The sequence below is a fragment of the Mustela putorius genome, unplaced genomic scaffold (assembly GCF_011764305.1).
Source record: "Mustela putorius furo isolate JIRA1106 unplaced genomic scaffold, ASM1176430v1.1 tig00000129_pilon_pilon_pilon, whole genome shotgun sequence".
NCBI lineage: Eukaryota > Metazoa > Chordata > Mammalia > Carnivora > Mustelidae > Mustela > Mustela putorius.
In genome coordinates, this window is record NW_025421290.1 from 17,634,514 (window position 1) to 17,652,951 (window position 18,438).

An 18,438-nucleotide genomic window follows, 5' to 3' on the forward strand; every position below is an offset into this window, starting at 1 on the left:
AATGCTACAAATACTCCAGAACAAAAAACCACCTAAACCTTCAAATGCCTAAAACCTAGCACAGAAAAGACCCCTCTTTCCTCCTGACAATGGAAATTTTCCAAGAGAAACAGAATCCCATCTTCCTAAACCCATTTGGCAACTGCTACCGACTACCAAGCGGGACGGGAACTTTGTTAAAAGATTTCCTAAATGGAGATTTACTGTAAACAAATTCCACTCAATTTACCACTACAAGTGGTAATTACCTCACATGCCTGACTCACCCTCTGTAATTCTCCTAATACAGCAGCTCTGTCACATGCTGCAGGAGGAATGCCTCAGCCTTAGTCTTTCCCATTTGCACAGATGATGCTTCTGGCTTTCACAACAACACAATATGATGTCTCAGAGACTAAGGTAAGGAACCTTGCCAAACACAAGGCTTTATACTGCAAAGTGTTGTAACAAGAAGCAAATGGCTTTCCAAGGAGTGCTTTGCTGCACAGAAAAGAGTTCTAAATTATTTCTGCAAGTAAGAGAAGCCCCATAACCTGGCATTTGATGATCTTCCTTGGCCAAGATGGGAATGCAATTTTCAAGCAAATCCCCCTTTAACACAGGCAGACATGGTGGCACACAGGGGAGGTAAGGTCTGTAGGAGGGTTCAAAAGGATCAGGAAAAGTGGATGATCACTTTCAGATGTGTCAGAGGGACATTTTTTTCCATGCACATCCCCTTAATCTCTGAGGTAAGCTGGGCCCTTGTATTGTGTTGTAAAAGGTGAATGGTAACAAATGTCAAGAAGGCGCCAGAAGTCCCAGAGCATTTAAGGAGTCTTCCTGGCTTTCCCTACAATTTTCATTTGTCCAACAATTGACCTTTTCTAGTCACAGATTGTTTTCCTGAGCTGGTGTTGAGAGTGCATTGGGTCTAGGGAAAATGTCCTGTCAGACAGGTAGGGCCAGAGTAAAACCCAACTCAGCAGTACCCAAAGGTTGTCTACAGGATCTCTGCACCTCGCATGATCTTCAGATTCCTTCTTTGTTGGCCCCCTTCCCCTTCCATCAAGACTTACCCCAGAGCCAGCTATGTATCTCCATGCTCTATCCCAGGGCTATTCAGAGTGTTACCAGTCCACAGATATAAGTAGAAACTGAGGGTGAACACTGGGGAACTCTTACAGCAATTGACAGAATAATTTTAAATCAACTTAATGTAATAACAAAAAGCTAGCCTTGTATTTTGCAGTTTTATTTTTCCTAATAATGTTTTTATTATATTTTATCAAAGTAACTGTCTATAATAATTTAGAAACTAAAAAAGAAAAAGAAACCTGATCCTTCACCACAAATAGCTTGAGAAGCACTGCTCTATAGGTGTCCCTTTCCCCTCCCATCAAATCTAGTGCCAACATCCAAGAGTATGTGGGGTGTTAGACATGCAGAAAGGTATAGGCTACAGAAGGAGAAGTCAGCTGGGCCAGAAACTGGCCACAGGTTCTGCACTGAGCTTTAGCTTCAGGAACTGCTGCACTGGCTGATTTAAAATAAAGTAGCATAATACGATCCCACAGATTCCTATTATTTAAAACATGAAAGTTCTAAGGTGAGATAAAATCTAGATAGGAAGGCCCCAGATGATCTTGAAATGGAGTTAGCTCTAAGTCATCAGTTTGAGGATTCAAACTTGCATATCATATTATTTCAGAAAGAAAGAAACCAACAAGAGTAAGTAGCAAAGCGATTACCACCAGGGATAGCAGCTGGACCAAATAGCAGGTGAGACAGTAAACTGAACAGCGTGAACACTACATAGAAACTTAGAAATGTGGACAAAACAGCACCACATTTATTGCAGCAATGTTTACAACAACAACAATAAAAAAAAACCTGTAGGGGACGCCTGGGTGGCTCAGTTGGTTAAGCAGCTGCCTTCGGCTCAGGTCATGATCCCAGCGTCCTGGGATCAAGTCCCACATCGGGCTCCTTGCTCGGCAGGGAGCCTGCTTCTCCCTCTGTCTCTGCCTGCCACTCTGTCTGCCTGTGCTCGCTCTCGCTCCCTCTCTCTCTCTGACAAATAAATAAAATCTTTTAAAAAAAATAAAAATAAAAAAAAATTAAAAAAACCTGTAGTTAAGTAAAGGTCCATCAATAAAGAAATGGTTGAACAATTTAGACAATGTCCTCACTCAAAGATTGAGTTAGATGTCTCCCAGTTTTACAGCATTTTGGGAAAAGTAAAAAAGCAAGACACAGAGAAGTATTTGTATATTACATTTCCCAATTTTTTAAATGGTGGGGGGAGGGCTTATCTTTGTGGATATTGAAGGTGCGGTATTATTTTAAAAGATAACTAGAGGATGGAAGAAGGTATGAAGTCTATCCTCCTGCAAGATTAGCAGCTTGGTGTTGGGGTGGAAGGGTCAAGCAAGGGTTAAAGTCTTTATAATTTTTTATCATAAATGACCATAAAAAATGTTATGCTGTTTATGTAAAATGACATGTATAAGCTTGTGTGTGCCTGGATGTCTCTCTCTATATGTCTGTATACATACATACACCTATCGACCTACCTACATCTGTCAAGAGCTGCCTATCTACAGAGAGCTGTTTGAGACTGGTCACCAGGGCGCCTGGGTGGCTCAGCTGGTTAAGTGACTACCTTCAGCTCAGGTCATGATCCCAGGGTCCTGGGATTGAGCCCCACACCAGGCTCCCTGCTCTGTGGGGAGCCTACTTCTCCCTCTCCCTCTGCTGCTCTGCCTGCTTGTGCGTTCTCACTCAGTCAAATAAATAAATAAAATCTTAAAAAATGAAATTATAAAAAAAAAAAAAAGATTGGTCATCAAAGGTATGGTGGTTATTTTGCCCAGGCACAGGGGAGAATCCTGGTGATTTATTTCTTCCTTATATGTCTTCCTCTTGTTTGAATGTTTACAGTAACCAGGGATTACTTACATAATAAGAAAAAAGCAGGAATGCCACAACACCCATGATACTTTCAACTTCTCTCTTATTTCCCGCCTCTAACCCCTGTGTTTCTTTCAGGTCAGGCCCTTCCCCCCCAACCCCACCCCCTACCCTCACCCCCACCCTGGTCCTAAGCACCAAGTCAGTTCTGGCTCTCACTGTCCCGGGCCCCTGCGCCTGTCTCTCCCCTCTCCAGCCAATCCTTCACGTGGCAGCCAGAGGGACCCTGATGGAGGACCTATTAGATGACACTCCCCCATGTGCACCTCTCCTAGGGCTGCTCGGAACCTGAGGGGCGGTTCTCGGCCGGATGTGCAGCGTAATCTCTGGCACGGGACTGTTCTTCTCAACTGTGCACACCTCCCTCTGCTCTTCTACTGCACCACCTGCAGAACGTATGCCCGCCCCGACCACGTGCTTCCCCCCACCCTCCTCTGCTTCCCTACAGTCCTGCGAACACACTCTATTAAACCACTCATCGTTCTTTTTACTTATTTGTTTTCTCTTCCTCCCTCCCTCCCTACGCTGGGAGGCAGGACTGTATCTTCAATGTCTTTACCAAATGAATAAATGAAACCAAGGAATGAATGAATTTGTAAAAGTAAAGCAGTAAATATAAATGAACGTCAACCACATACAATGCCTGTATAAATGATGAACAAAGGCTGCAAAGTAAGTATTTTAAAGTTCATTTTTTTCCTTTTCCAGCAGTGGCTTGGGCCACTTTTTAAATTACTGCCAGTAATTCAGTCAATGAATAATTTATATTCAAGTTACCAAACGTTAACTACACTTTCAATCCCTATAAAATGAAACAGAAGTCAGAAAGAAAGCCATTTCCCCCTTCTTCAATAAAATAAGTTCAATACTGTTCTTCACTCCATGCCAGTTCTAGAAACAGCAACTCTCCCCCATAAAACATAGCCCAGCTGTGTGACTACTTACTGGAGTTGAGGAGGACCATGGCCTTGACACAGAGATACTCTTTGTGTTGGAGTTTTAACTCACGGAACCTTGAAGTTGTTGCCAAGAGCATGTCGAAGATTTCCAGAATTCCTTCTACACATTTCCCCTCATCCCTACAAAAGTTCATTTGGAAATTAAGAAACATGCAGCACTAGGCAACCATTAAAAGCAATAAGGAGTATTTTCTTGTTAATCTCAAATTTCATCTTGTACACCCTTTAACAAAATGGTAATGAAAGCACCTCCAACGATATGAAATTACTAGAATTATCTTCATATAAAGAGGACAGGGAACTTTCTCTAAATTCTAAAAGCAAACACTTGTAATAAATACTATTTAGGCAAAAACATGCATTGAAAATACACTTACCTTCTACCCATTCACCAAATGTTTCAACGGAATACATTTTTCTTTTATTTTTTAATTTAAAAAAAATTTTTTTTAAAGATTTTATTTATTTATTTGTCAGGGATACAGGGAGAGAGAGTGAGCGAGCACAGGCAGACAGAGAGACAAGCAGAGGCAGAGGGAGAAGCAGGCTCCCTGCCGAGCAAGGAGCCCGATATGGGACTCCATCCCAGGACGCTTGGGATCATGACCTGAGCCGAAGGCAGCTGCTTAACCAACTGAGCCACCCAGGCGTCCCTCAACGGAATACATTTCTGTTGATTGTTTTCTATCTAAACCATTTTGGCCAACCAGCCAGAGTTATGACATATACTACTAAAATGAGACATTTTATGTTCCCCTCAGAAGACTCTGAAGCGCTAACGAGAGTTACCAGAGCAAATGGCCTAAAAAGAAACAACCCTTTACATCTAGGGCTTAACTCACTCCCTGGCGGTCACTTAGAAACCAGTGGGGCAACTAAGAGACATTGAACATAACTTGAAAAAAAGCTAGTCTGATACACAAAGAAATCACAATTAGAGAAGACGGAAAGGAAGGCTGAGAGGGAGACATGAACATTTTTCACTTGCCAACGATTATTTTTAAGCAAAAGTTTTAGACAAACTTTGAACCATGTAATCAAAATTCTTTTGAACATTCATAGAAAGGAATTTTTATGCATACTTTTGAAGGAAATTACTTGAACTGTATTTAGAAAATACCAGCTTCAATTCACTCCAGCCAGACACACATTATTCTGCCTCACTGCTCCCCAAAAACCTTCTATTATCATCAGTCGTAGGCACTGGAAGCCCTTGACAAGCAGTTAGATGGTTTTGCCATGAAACTTCCACCTGCTTCTCGACACCTGCCATGAAGGATGAAGGGGAGCCTGGCAGCAGTGGGTGTCTGCGAGTTTCATCTTTAGTCTCCCTCGCAGCCCCTGAAGGGCACCTGAGATCTTCAGAGAACTGGCTGCTCCCCTTCTTCCTTCCCCAGCCCCAAGCCAGGACATTTCCGGATGGCAGCGGCTGGGCAAAGGGTCTCTGTGAAACTCAAAGCACGGACACCAATGGGAACCACCAAGGCTGGGGCAGCCTTTGCCACTGGACTCTCTGTGAGGGCAGCAGCTTGCCAGGATCCTGTGTCCCCCAGCATTTAGACCACCCCCCGACTCACCTACACAAGCTACCAGCAAATACACTGTGAGTTCCAAACAAACATGTTAGCTTCTGCAACGACCTGAGGCTTTCTGAAAATGCACAGGGTAAGTGATAAAACACCCATGCCACATAATCAAATCACTGTGCTTATGGACAATTAATTATTGAAATCTGTCATTGCTTGGGCTTGATTACATCGGACACCAAGAAAAGCTGGTTCTAAAATATCTTGGGGTTGGGAGGGGCACTTGGCTGGCTCAACCTGTAGAGCATGTGACTCTTGATCTCAGGGTTCCAAATTCGAGCCCCCAGTAGGTATAGAGATTACTTAAAAATAAAATCTCAAAAAAAAAAAGTATAAAATCTCTGGGAATAAATTAAAAGCCCACCAACTCCTGCATTGATTGTTTAATAGTTTGATTCTTTACTTTTCTGTGAGACTCAGTCAGAGATGGGGTCATGTCACTCCCCAGAGAGTCTAAGACCATTCATCTGAAATCAATCCTGTTTTGCAGAGGTTGCCTTACACCTAAAAACACATCCCTGCATGTTGAAATTTGTATCATTTCCTCATTGAAATGCATGCCGTTTTATTTATTATAATTTTTTTATTATTTATGTTAGTCACCTTCCAGTACATCATTAGTTTTGGATGTAGTGGTCCATGATTCACTGTTTGCGTATAACACCCAGTGCTCCATGCAATATGTGCCCTCCTTAATACCCATCATCAGGCTCACCCATCCCCTCATCTCTCTCCCCTCCCATCTCTCAAACCCTCAGTTTGTTTCCTGGAGTCCTTGGTCTCTCATGGTTCGTCTCCCCTCTGATTTCCCCCCTTCATTTTTCCCTTCCTTCTCCTAATGTCCTCCATGCTATTCCTTATGTTCCACAAGTAAGTGAAACCATATGATAATTGTCTTTACAACATGCCATGTTAAATGCAGATTCATATTTTAAAAACAGAGGGAAAGTTTATATGCCAGAGCTTCCTAAGCCCTGAGAATTGCTACAACTCACAGTAATCAGAACATGTGTACCTCACAGAAAGTGAATCTCTAAACTAATTCTTTTTTTTTTTTTAAAGATTTTATTTATTTATTTGACAGAGAGAGATCACAAGAAGGCATAGAGGCAGGCAGAGAGAGAGAGAGGAGGAAGGAGGCTCCCTGCTGAGCAGAGAGCCCGATGCAGGACTCGATCCCAGGACCCTGAGATCATGACCTGAGCCAAAGGCAGCGGCTTAACCCACTGAGCCACCCAGGCGCCCCTCTAAACTAATTCTAAAGAACGAAGGCTGATTGCTTTTCTTAGCAGCTGTGACAGCCAACCATTTCAGTCAAGGGGTGGCATGGTTAGGATATTTTTATTCAATTCACAGGCTGGGGAAACCAAATACATTTTTTAGGAAATAAATGGGAAATACAGGAAATAAGGTATAATACCTCATAAATGATATCCTAATAAAATTCTGCCTGAAATGAGTTCTATAGAGGAAGGACTTTTAAATAATATATTAATGACATCTATTATACTTATTTCATAACTATGGAATGAAACAGAATTTGGACTAAGAAATTGGGATAAGATTAAAAGATCTGAATTAAAGAGAGAGGACGTATGGTTTGAATGTTAAAATACTGAAACAATCTATAATCAAACCAAACCACTCACAGAAACTTACTTTTGCACATTTGTCCAGAAATTAGGGCTAAGCAAAAATAAAATAATAAGTAGAGGTGGAATGTCCAATTATGTGCCAGCGACTACTTGATAAAAGAAAGTGATTCTGTTCTATACTAAGGACAAAATGTTGAATGAGTGAATGTTGCTTTGGGTGCACTATTTTGTACCTACATACATACCACTGGCAGCACACATGTGGGCGTGTGTAGACCACACACAGTTCACTTCTGGGCAGGGGGAGGGCACTAGAGTTGGGGGGGGACGAGCTCCTGGCTTAACACATGGAGAAGACTTAAATATTAAACTGATGTGAAAATTCCCTACATACAAAAAGGGAAATGAAAATTTTAAAGTGAAAATTCTTAGGGTGTCTTGAAATTCAACGCACACGTCACTGATAGGAATGCAAGCTCAGTACATTTACAATATGATTCCATGGAATTCCACTAATGTCCACAATGGGGTCCAAGCCCAGATCCAAACACCCTCTTTTTAATGATATGCAACATTAGACAGTTGCCTGCTGATGTCAAGGACATACATGTCTTAGCATATATGATTTTTTTAAGCAAGCAGAAGCTCAGATTCTGTGGCAGATCCCCACATGAATTTTTGATCTAGTGGTTACTGAGAGAAGAAACACCTTGTTTAGAAATAAGCTGAAGTGACCGGAATTTCCTCTCATCCAGAGTAGGTTCAAGTTTTCTCACTACAGAAGCCTCAACAAGAATGAAGGACAGCAGCAATTATTATCTCCGTCTGCACAGTGAGCTAATTTAGTTGTATTCATACCTTCTACAGTCACACCACCACTGGATGGAACTGATAGGACAATCTGCCAAAAGACAGTGATTTTCAAGTACTGTGCAAATTATTTATTCATGTTGCAGAGAAACCTCATAATACTTCTTTATGATGTGTAATCTCTGACTTTTTAAATTAGGAACACTTGGAGCATTGTTGAATAGGCAACCCCCCAGAAAAACATGTTCACATAAAACAATATTCATCTGTATTATATATGCATGAAGGAACTGAACTATCTTAGACTTGAAATTCTTGACTTCACCAAGTTTATGTGTTGGCAATACGAGAGATTGCAAGAAAAAATAACCATGACAGGTACCAAAAATGCCCGCTCAATGTCAAGGCACTTAAAATTGCAGAGACTCCAATACTCAGATATATACATCTGTATGCCTTACGACACGATACTTTCACATATTTATAGAGTAATGGGAGGGGAGTCTGGATGGCTCAGTCAGTTAAGTATCCAACTCTTGATTTCGGCTCAGGTAGGGATCTCAGAGTCATAGGGTCAGGCCCGGCATCAGGTTCCACACTCCGCATGGAGTCTCCTTGTCCCTTTCTCTCTGCTCCTTCCCCTGTGCTCTCTCTCAGGTAAGTAACTAAATAAATAAGTAAAATCTTTAAAAAGGACTGTGAGTCTATTAAAATAATTTGTAAGAAAAATTACTTTTTTTCTCCTATTACGTAACCAAAAGGTAGGCCTAACGTAGGCCTAACATTTGTCCAGGATGTATGTCCATTTATAGTAACTTAAACTTACAGGAATTAAAGAACCCAAACAAAGAGGAGAGTTAATTCTCCTAAAAACCAGGAATGAAAGAGTCACTGAACATAAACATTAAATGTGGCACCAATTTAGAGATCAAGACAAAAAAATAAAGTAACTTAATAAGTGTCTGCAAATGTATTGATTCATCAAGGGATGAAACTTCTTCCTAGTACTAAGTTCTAAGAGAATTATGTGTGTATAATATGTGTGTGTGTGTGTGTGTGTGTGTGGCTTATTTGAACACCAAGTGGAACATAATGAGTGAATGAATGAGAGTAATGACTTGGCTTTTCCGTCTGCCTTGTAACACAGATCTAGATCTTCGATGAAAGCAAGAGGAGTAGGTTTGTGAAGTGGGCAGAGAGTAAAATAGAGTTGTTCTAAGATAAAAGAATAAAGTAGAAAGTCACTTGCCTTTCAGCCTCCTGTTTCCCCTCCCAGTTCTCTACCCCACTGAGAGGCATGTCCTATCATACAGGGAACTACTGTTATATTAAGAACATGGACTTCATAGCCCCAAAGTCCAGATCCACCACTTACTACTCTCTACCTGCAGGCAAATTACCTAACCCCAACATTTCCACATCTGAAGAATAGTGGTAACGCCCCGACTCAGAAAGGGCACTTACGATGATGAAGTGAGTTAACACATCAAGTGCTTAAGAGGGTGCCTGGCACATACAAGCCAATAATTTGGCTATTCTGATTGCTACTGAAGGGTCTGGACTTCCAGAACCTTCTTCTATGGTTTAACATCTGGGCGTGCTCCCTCCTGAGCCACAGCCCAAGCTCTAGCTCTTGCCAAAGGCCCTGCTCTCCACCAAAATAGCTACGTTACTTAAAATAGTGCTCATTGTCAGTGTTGTGACAATGGACAGAATGGGTGCTAAAACCTTGAGGTTATCACTTTTTATTTGTGTAATATGTGCATAGGGGTCTTCTGATGATCCAAGTAGGCGAGAGCAAGGGTTGGGCACAGATGCTCTCGAACCGTATAATAGCGTCCTTCTACTCCATGCACAGAATCAAATGTGACTGAACATCCTACTTGAGAACTTTTTCAAAATAAGGAATGTGGAGCTCTATTTCCATCAAGATTTTTAACCTGCTCAAATGTATAACAGGAAAGAGGTCTATATTTTGAACTAAAATTTTGAGTGTTGTCTATTCTAGCTTTTCCTCCATGAACAGTTTACCTGAGTCAATTAAAAATGGGTTCCTTTCCTGTGCCATCTTTAAAAGAAAACAAAATGTAATTGAGTGATGGCACTGGCACGATGATTCCCCAATTTCTATTACCTTTCATTGGTTTTAAGAACTGGTCCTTCCACTGCTATTGTCAATAATGTTACAGAATATGTGCACTTACAAGTCAAAGCACATTAAAATAAGCTTTGCAGATTTGTAAGAATCTTATCACCTGTCTAGACAGAGATAGACATAGTCCCTATAAGTGGAAACTGAACAGCAGGACAATTTAAAATTATAAACTGAAAATGCAATTTTTAACACAGACAAATCGTGTTAAAATTGTACATTTTAACATGCTGACTTGTTAAACATGTTTGACTTGTACATTTACTGGCCACCTAGTCTACACGATCTAGGCCCTGCTATGGTCTGTAAAGGCTGCCACACCACAGCTAAAAATGAGGCACAGGACACTAAACCCTGGGACCCAGGGTCTCCTTCCCGGGCTCTCGACCTGGGGAAGGAATTCATGATTTTATCAACCTCTTAGTTCCCCCTTTAGATGTGAGATTTTAATTGCAGCACCCAGGACTCAAACAGGTCAGAGAAGAAACATGATGTCTTTTTTCTCACCTGTCCAGAACGAGGTCGGGGGCAAAGATGAGCTTGCCCGGGTGGTCAATGGAGCGCCACATCAGCCCCACCATTAGGACCTCCATCCAGCAGCTCTCCAGGAGGCGCACTTGGTCATAGAGACTGAGCTCCACAAAGCCTGGGGAAAGCAAGAGGCTATGAGACATACCCACTCTCCTCCTCAATTCCCTGTTTCTGTGAAAACAGAAGGGCAAGGTTTAACAAGCTATTGAAAACACAAGCAATACAAGGAAACACTCAATACTTTAAAGATGTGGTTAAATTTAAAGATGTGGTTAAAATGACCTAAGGAAGGAAATTCTGAACTCAGGGGAGGCAGTCTCACACTGTCCAGCCTTGGAGACCTTCTAGGGATGAATCTATTCCATTTAAGATTTATAAAGGATGGTTACCCAGGCTTATAGCTCCCCAGACAAATGCTAGGGATGAACAGAAAGCTGGAACAGATCATTTTCAGTTACATTTTAAAAATTCCTCTGCACTGATGAGAAAGATGAGTCAGCTGCCAGCCAGAGGCTGCCAGTCTGGCCCAGTCCACAAGAGGGGCTGGAAGGGGTAGGGGGATGGGCTGGGGGGAGGGGCGTGCAGGACACGCAGAGAGACCAGCACCAGCCCCTGCAGAAAGTCAAGGCTTCAACTGAAAGAGATCTCCAGTTGCTTAAAATTTCAGTCTTAGAATCATTCTTCTGAGTAGGAGTGCTGTCTCCAGGCTACTCTATCCTGAAAAGCAAACGTAACAATTGAAGCAGGTCCCAAGAGCTCGAAAGCCTAACAACATGGATTGGTCCAAACATCAGAAAGAAACAGGTGATCTGGAGGGAGGTGAGCACTTTCAAAGCAAAGCTGAGATCACTGGTGCTTCCTCCACAACCATGATAAGAAGAGAAGGCCGGGTAATATAAAAACTAACCAAAAACACGGCTCAAGGAGTGCAGCAGACTCTGGTTATGATCCCGGCTCAGCCTCATCCTAGCTAGTTATGGAATCTCCTTTCAAGTCAATTTTGTTACAGAAAAAATGGGGAGTAACAATGACTACCCTCCAAGAATGCCCGTAGGTAATCTCTTCCAGCATCCTGGTTTTACAGATGAGAGGACCACGGCTCGGGAAGCACACGCGGTTCAAACCTGTGAGTAATACAATGCTGGTGTGCACATAGGAGACCTGAATGGAGGGAATCACGAACGGCAAGACGGCTCAGTCCTCCTCCAAAACTGCACCTTGTCCTAACACACGTACATGTGCCAATCTCACCTGCGGTTACAGACAATAAGCCTGCCCACGGGACATTAGGCTTCTTATATTTGCAGATATTCAACAAGGTCAAGGTGAGGTGATATTTTACTATTTTTCTTTTTAATTTTGGAAAATGACAACACCCACTAAGAGAAGAAAGAAAAATCACACCTTTAGACTATGCCTAAATTTTCTGAAAATTTTTTTACAACACTAGGCTTGAAGAAGGACTAAAGCAGCTCAGGAATTCAGTTTTGTTATGGCACAAAGAAGCTACATGGTTTTCAATGATCACTAATTTCACCACCACTCTCCGCGTGGGGTCCTGAAAACCAGCGTTCGGTATACGTGTAGCACGACAGCTAGAGGAAGACCCATCAGTATTGTCTCCTGTGAAAAGAGCAGGGAAAATAACAGAATTCCAGCTAAGGGGAAGATCTAGACTATCAAAACAAAACTAGACACCAGGAGATCCTCAGGAAGCTCGGAAGGATTGGGCACAAACCAACAAACGACCCAAGAGATACTATTACACTAGGCCTGGGGTCCCACAGCTCTATTCCCCCAACTCCTCCCCACTGAGCTTCTCAGAAGCTCCCAGACTTTACACTTTGCCTAAAGCGGTTGCAGCCTGCAGGCCGTGGGAACTGTCCCTAGTGGCTTAGAACCTGGAGCGAGACCTCATTTCCTAGATGATTGTAAATATGCACATGGAGAAGCCCTGTCGGGGGATGGGCTGCTGCCATTCTGTGTTAGAATTCTAGATTCACTTTCACAGAAACACCAGTTCAAATGATAATGAGGTGGTAATTGTAGCACAATATGCAGTGTTTCAGGTATATATCACAAGCTGGCCTGCCCCTAGAATTTCTTGCCCAAATGGCCACTTTCAGCCCACTTCCAGAGTCTGGGTGGGTTTTTTACGTGGGTCCACCCTCTCAGTCCACATCTCAACATGAGGTGTCCGACAGGCTAGTGTGGTTAGGAGATGTGGCCGCAGGAGGATGGGGTGTGGACAAGGAAGAAAGAACATATTTCATTTAAGATTATAAATCAAGTTGTCAACTCTTACACACCCAGACATCATTTGTGTAGACCTCCATTTGGTACCCTTGCCCTACACATGTTAAGGGCAGGCCTTTCTTCTATAACTAAAAAGCTAACATCCAGAGAGCCCTACCTGGAATTTTCTTGGCCCAGCCAATCATGTGCACCAGCTCCTTGTCGGCCAGCTTGGTCAGGGACATCATCATGGAGGCCTCGGTGAAGGGCGTGCTGGGGCGGCTCACGAGCACATGGGGCGGCTCTGCCTCCAGGAGCGTGAGCACCAGCTGCTCCGGGCTCAGGGCGCTCAGCAGCAGCTCCTTCACTCGGGTCACATGTCCGCCATTTTTCTTGGCTTTGCTCAGGCAGTGCAGCTGCTCCTCGGAACTTTTCTGCCTTCGCATAACACGGTACCCACACCTTTCCCTCCGGGAACCTAAACCGGAGAGATGATAACACAGTAGTTTCCCGTGGTTTCCCCCAACCCAACATTCAAGTTCCCTGAGTCACCAGGGCAAGAGTGAGGTCATGACCTGGGTCCAGCTTCACAAAGTGTGTTAGACCAGAAGCCTGGCTTATTTCCTGGAACCTGTGGGGCAAGTACCAAAGATCATTACATTTGAGTCTATTTTAACAAAGCCAAAATACAACTTTTTAGGAACAATAGCCCAAATGAACTTAAACTCTCCATTTCAGGATCACCTATGGATACTAAATCTATTTCTCTTTTAAAGAGCGCTGGCATACCTCAGTTTCCAAACCACAGAATTAGGAATATTCTTTTTTTTTAATTTTTTAAAGATTTTATTTATTTATTTGACAGACAGAGATCACAAGTAGGCAGAGAGGCATGCAGAGAGAGAGGAGGAAGCAGGCTCTCCATGGAGCAGAGAGCTCAATGTGGGGCTCTATCCCAGGACCCTGAGATCATGACCTGAGCTGAAGGCAGAGACTTTAACCCACTGAGCCATCCAGGCACCCCTAGGAATATTCTTGAGACAAAAGATGGGGAAAAGTTAAGAACTGAGTATTGATATTTCCAAACAGTTATCAAATAATATACATTAATATTATAATATACATTATCTTATAATATACATTCTTAAAATGTTTATATGCACATATGTGTGTTTACACATACACATGAACACATATGTATTCTTTTTACATATTTGCACAAATAAATATATTTCAAGTAATATTTTTTTAAAAATTTATTTGACAGAGAGAGAGACAGTGAGAAAGGGAACACAAACAGAGGGAGGGGGAGGGGGAGAAGTTGCCTCCCCACTGAGCAGGGAGCCCAATGCAGGGCTCAATCCCAGTGATACCATGACCCTGGTATCATGACCTGAGCCAAAGGCAGACGATCAATGACTGAGCCACCCAGGCACCCCTTCAGTAATAAATTTTTTAAAAATCTAAAAAATATGGAAGAGTACAAATTTTGGTATAAATCCTTTCAGTTTTAATGCTTTTTACTTTTCCATATTTTATATGCAAAATTTGGGTCACAGTATATATACGTTATTTTTAAACTTTTTCTTTTTACTAAAAATGTATTATTGTACAATTTAAAAATCTATGCAGCATTCTGTTTTATGAAGGTAGCATCACTTTATCTAAAGTGTCCCCGTTGGGGCACCTGGGTGGCTCAGTGGGTTAAAGTCTCTGCCTTAGGCTCAGTTCATAATCCCAGGGTCCGGGGATGGAGCCCCACATCAGGCTGTCTGCTCAGCAGGGAGCCTGCTTCCCCCCTCTCTCTGCCTGCCTCTCTGCCTACTTGTGATCTCTGTCAAATAAAAAAAAATTAGTAATAATAATAAAGTGTCCCCAGTCAATGGAAATCTAGGTTAGTCCTAATTTCTTTCTTTCATAGTACAATGAAAATGCATCTTTGTACACATATCTAATTCATTCCCAAAAATAAACTCAAAGAAGTCAAGCTGCCAAACCAAGGAGTATACACACTTAAGATTTTGACACATATTAATAGGTTACCTTCTAAAACTATTTTAAAATTGATCATACAGACAATACTTTAAGGAGCTTCCTATTTTCTCATAACACCATTGGGCAATAAAAGTCATTTCTAGGGGTGCTTCAGTGGGTCAAGCCTCTGCCTTCGGCTCAGGTCATGATCTCAGGGTCCTGGGATGGAGCCCTGCATTGGACTCTCTGCTCAGTGGGGAGCCTGCTACTTCCCACCCCCTGCTCCGCCTGCCTCTCTGCCTACTTGTGATATCTGTCAAATACATAAATAAAATCTTTAAAAAAAAAGTCACTTCTAATCTTTGCTAATCTGACAAGTGACTAAACAATCTCATTTTACTTTGTATTCTTTTAATTAGTAGTGAGAATGACTAATATATTTGCCATACTTTGTATTTCTTTTACTGGTGTATCACCTATTTGTTTCTTTTCCCCTTTTCCTGCCTAATAACCTATAAAGTCTATCTAATAACTATAGATAACTTCTGTTATGTGCCATATTTGTCTTGTTATATAGCTTTTAACTTTACTCATGGTATCTGCTGTCCTAAGAAGGTTTAGTGCACAGTCAAATCTATCTTTTCTTTCACATCAAGATATACAAATATTTTCTTATATCTTCTTTAAGCACTTCTGGGGTTCAAATCTATTTGAAATTTTATGTATGTTTGTATCATGTCATATTGATATTTCATGTCATATTCTTCAAATGGATGTATAATTTTCCCTGTAGCATTTATTTCCCAAGGTTTTCCCACTGATTTTTATAAATATATATAAAAGTATCTTCTACCAGGGGCACCTGGGTGGCTCAGGCAGTTAAGTGTCCAACTCTTGATCTCAGCTCAGGTCTTGATCTCAGAGTGGTGAGTTCAAGCTCTGCATTGAAAAAGTATCTTCTTCTGGATTTTCTCCTCTTTCATATATACACATGTGTGTGTATACGTATGTGTGTGTGTGTGTATGTGTGTGTATTTTTTTTTTTTACTCCTGTGCTGGTATATATTTTAATTACTGTTGGCTTATGGGTCAGAAATACAATGGGATAGGTCTTTAAGATGGTATGGGGAGGGAGAAACCTTCAATTTAGAATTATATTCCCAGCTAAACTATCATTCAAGAGTGACAATAAATTAAAGACATTTGAATTAAGCAAAGATTAAAAAGATATGCCCTTTTGAAAAATTACTGTGTTATTTGGGATGAAGAAAAATGAACCCAAGAGAAGCAATGAAATTCAAGATGTAATGGTAAGAAAATAAATTGGTAAGCATGAGCAGAAACCTAATAAACATAGAATGAATAAAGTAATAATTTTTGGAGGTACAGAAATAAAGTAGAACCAAATACTGGGTAATAATAAATAAGATGAAAAGTGAGTAATTTTGGCTGGAGCTTTCTAAGATCCTTAATTTGGAAAGAGAAATATCTATTAGAGTGGCATGAAATTAATCAAGAATGCATTGCTAAAGGGCACCTGGGTGGCTCAGTGGGTTAAAGCCTCTGCCTTCATCTCAGGTCATGATCCTGGGGTCCTGGGATCGAGCCCAGCATCGGGCTCTCTGCTCAGCTGGGAGCCTGCTTCTTCCTCTCTCTCTCTGCCTGCCTACTTGTGATCTCTGTCAAAGAAATAAATAAAATCTTTAAAAAAAAAAAAAAAGAATGCATTGCTAAAATAGAACTATCACTAAAATAATTGAAACCACATGTATAGACCTCCAAACTAGCAAAAGAGGAGAAGAAATAAAATAAGAAAATGGGATCAATTCCAAAAAGGAAAAAAGAAAATATATGATGAAATTGTCAAAATCCTAAAATAAGATGACAGAAATGAATTAAAATATCAATGATCACATTAAACATAAATAGACTAAATTCATCAATTAAGAGCAACTCTGAGAACACAGTTTTTTAATCTAAACATAGACTGGTTGTAAGGGATACATTTAATGTATAGAAAAAATGAAAATAAAGGAATAGAAAAAGATAACCGGCAAAAATTAACCAAATAAATCAGTTACTCTATCAATATCAGACACTAACCCTTAAAAATCATGATTAAGTCCTCATCAGATTATAAAAGGAAGATAAATATTCTAAACCCATAAACATCAAGAAAACAACAAAACATCAACAAAACAACAAGAAAACCTACAAACATAACAGCAAAAAATGACTAAAAGAAAGAGAAATGGACAAATACATTATTATAATACATATTTTAATGTATCTCTCTCAGCAACTGACAGAGTAAACAATTAGGGGGAAAGGCAGAATACAGAACATTGGAATTGTACAACTCACAAGCTTGAGCTATAAAAACTCATGGAATTTGCAGAAATTATCACATACTAGTTCATGAATAAAATTTTAACTAAAATTGATTATCATATAGATCATACTCTTTGATCACAAAAAATACAATTTCCAAGCTCCAAAGTTTGGCACAAAAATATTTCTAAAAATCCACTGGCTAAAGACAAAAATACAAATGAAAATTAAGAAAGACATAAGTTAGGATGTCATTAGCATGGGTACAACTTTTATATGCATCCCTCCCCCCGCAAAAAACAAAACAAAACAAAACCTAAATGTTATATCTGTAAAATGCCAAGAAAATTTAGCTGAATTTCTTCTTATCCTTGGTTAATCAAAGTAAAAGGAAGGGCTCTATCTACCTAGAGATGATTAAATCAAGCTCTTTACTGAAAAAACTAAAAGCCTAAAGTATAATTCATTTTATTAGTAATCAGAGAGCTTTAGGTATTATTATTTTTTTTTTTTAAGATTTTATTTATTTATTTATTTGACAGAGAGAGAGAGATCACAAGTAGGCGGAGAGTCAGGCAGAGAGAGAGAGAGAGAAGCAGGCTCCCGTTGAGCAAAGAGCCCGATGCGGGGCTTGATCCCAGGACCCTGAGATCATGACCTGAGCCGAAGGCAGCGGCTCAATCCACTGAGCCACCCAGGCGCCCCAGCTTTAGGTATTATTTAAGATTAATTATAACCCCAGGGTAAAATGGAACAAAATGTTTGGTTTTAAAAAGCACCTTTCTGATCACACATCTTCTTGTAGAGTGTATGAGGAAAAGGAGTTTACAAAACGGGTTTACATACAAAGAGAAAGGTTTGATTCCATGCACTCAAATTTGACCAACTTGCACTTACAAAGCCCTATACACTGGGCCCTGTACTGAGTCCTAGGGATTCTAAGATCAATAAAATAAAGCCCTTGGCAGGGAACTCACTGTTTTCTACCAAGGACATTTCTAGTGTCATGGCTTTCCCAATATAATCTTGGCAGAGTCACCTAGTGTGCCTCTGAGCAAGCCTGAAGGGGAATGCCACCAAACAGGAGTGCTCCATATTAAAAGTGATAAATAGTCCCCCCAAAAAACAGGATGATGATAACGGTGATGACAATGATAACAAAAATGGTAATAATGGTAAATGATAACAATGAGAGCTAACACGTACTGGAAAGCTTCTACATGTCAGACATTGTGTATTGTATAGAGATTATTTCATTCCAAAAACTGCCTTAGAGGGCAGGTGCTATGATCATCTCCATGACACAGAGGAGG

The 18,438-nt window shown here is 40.8% G+C and overlaps 1 protein-coding gene across 1 annotated transcript in view; it reads right to left on the minus strand.

Moving 5' to 3' along the window:
• ESR2 (estrogen receptor 2) overlaps positions 1-18,438 on the minus strand; it is a 71,076-nt gene that overhangs the window by 20,885 nt on the left and 31,753 nt on the right. The window contains exons 5-7 of the mRNA XM_004738912.3: positions 12,999-13,298; positions 10,562-10,700; positions 3,898-4,031 (exon numbers count right to left, since the gene is read on the minus strand). Of these exons, the coding sequence (XP_004738969.1) occupies positions 3,898-4,031; positions 10,562-10,700; positions 12,999-13,298 (573 nt within the window). The remainder of the gene's footprint in view (positions 1-3,897; positions 4,032-10,561; positions 10,701-12,998; positions 13,299-18,438) is intronic.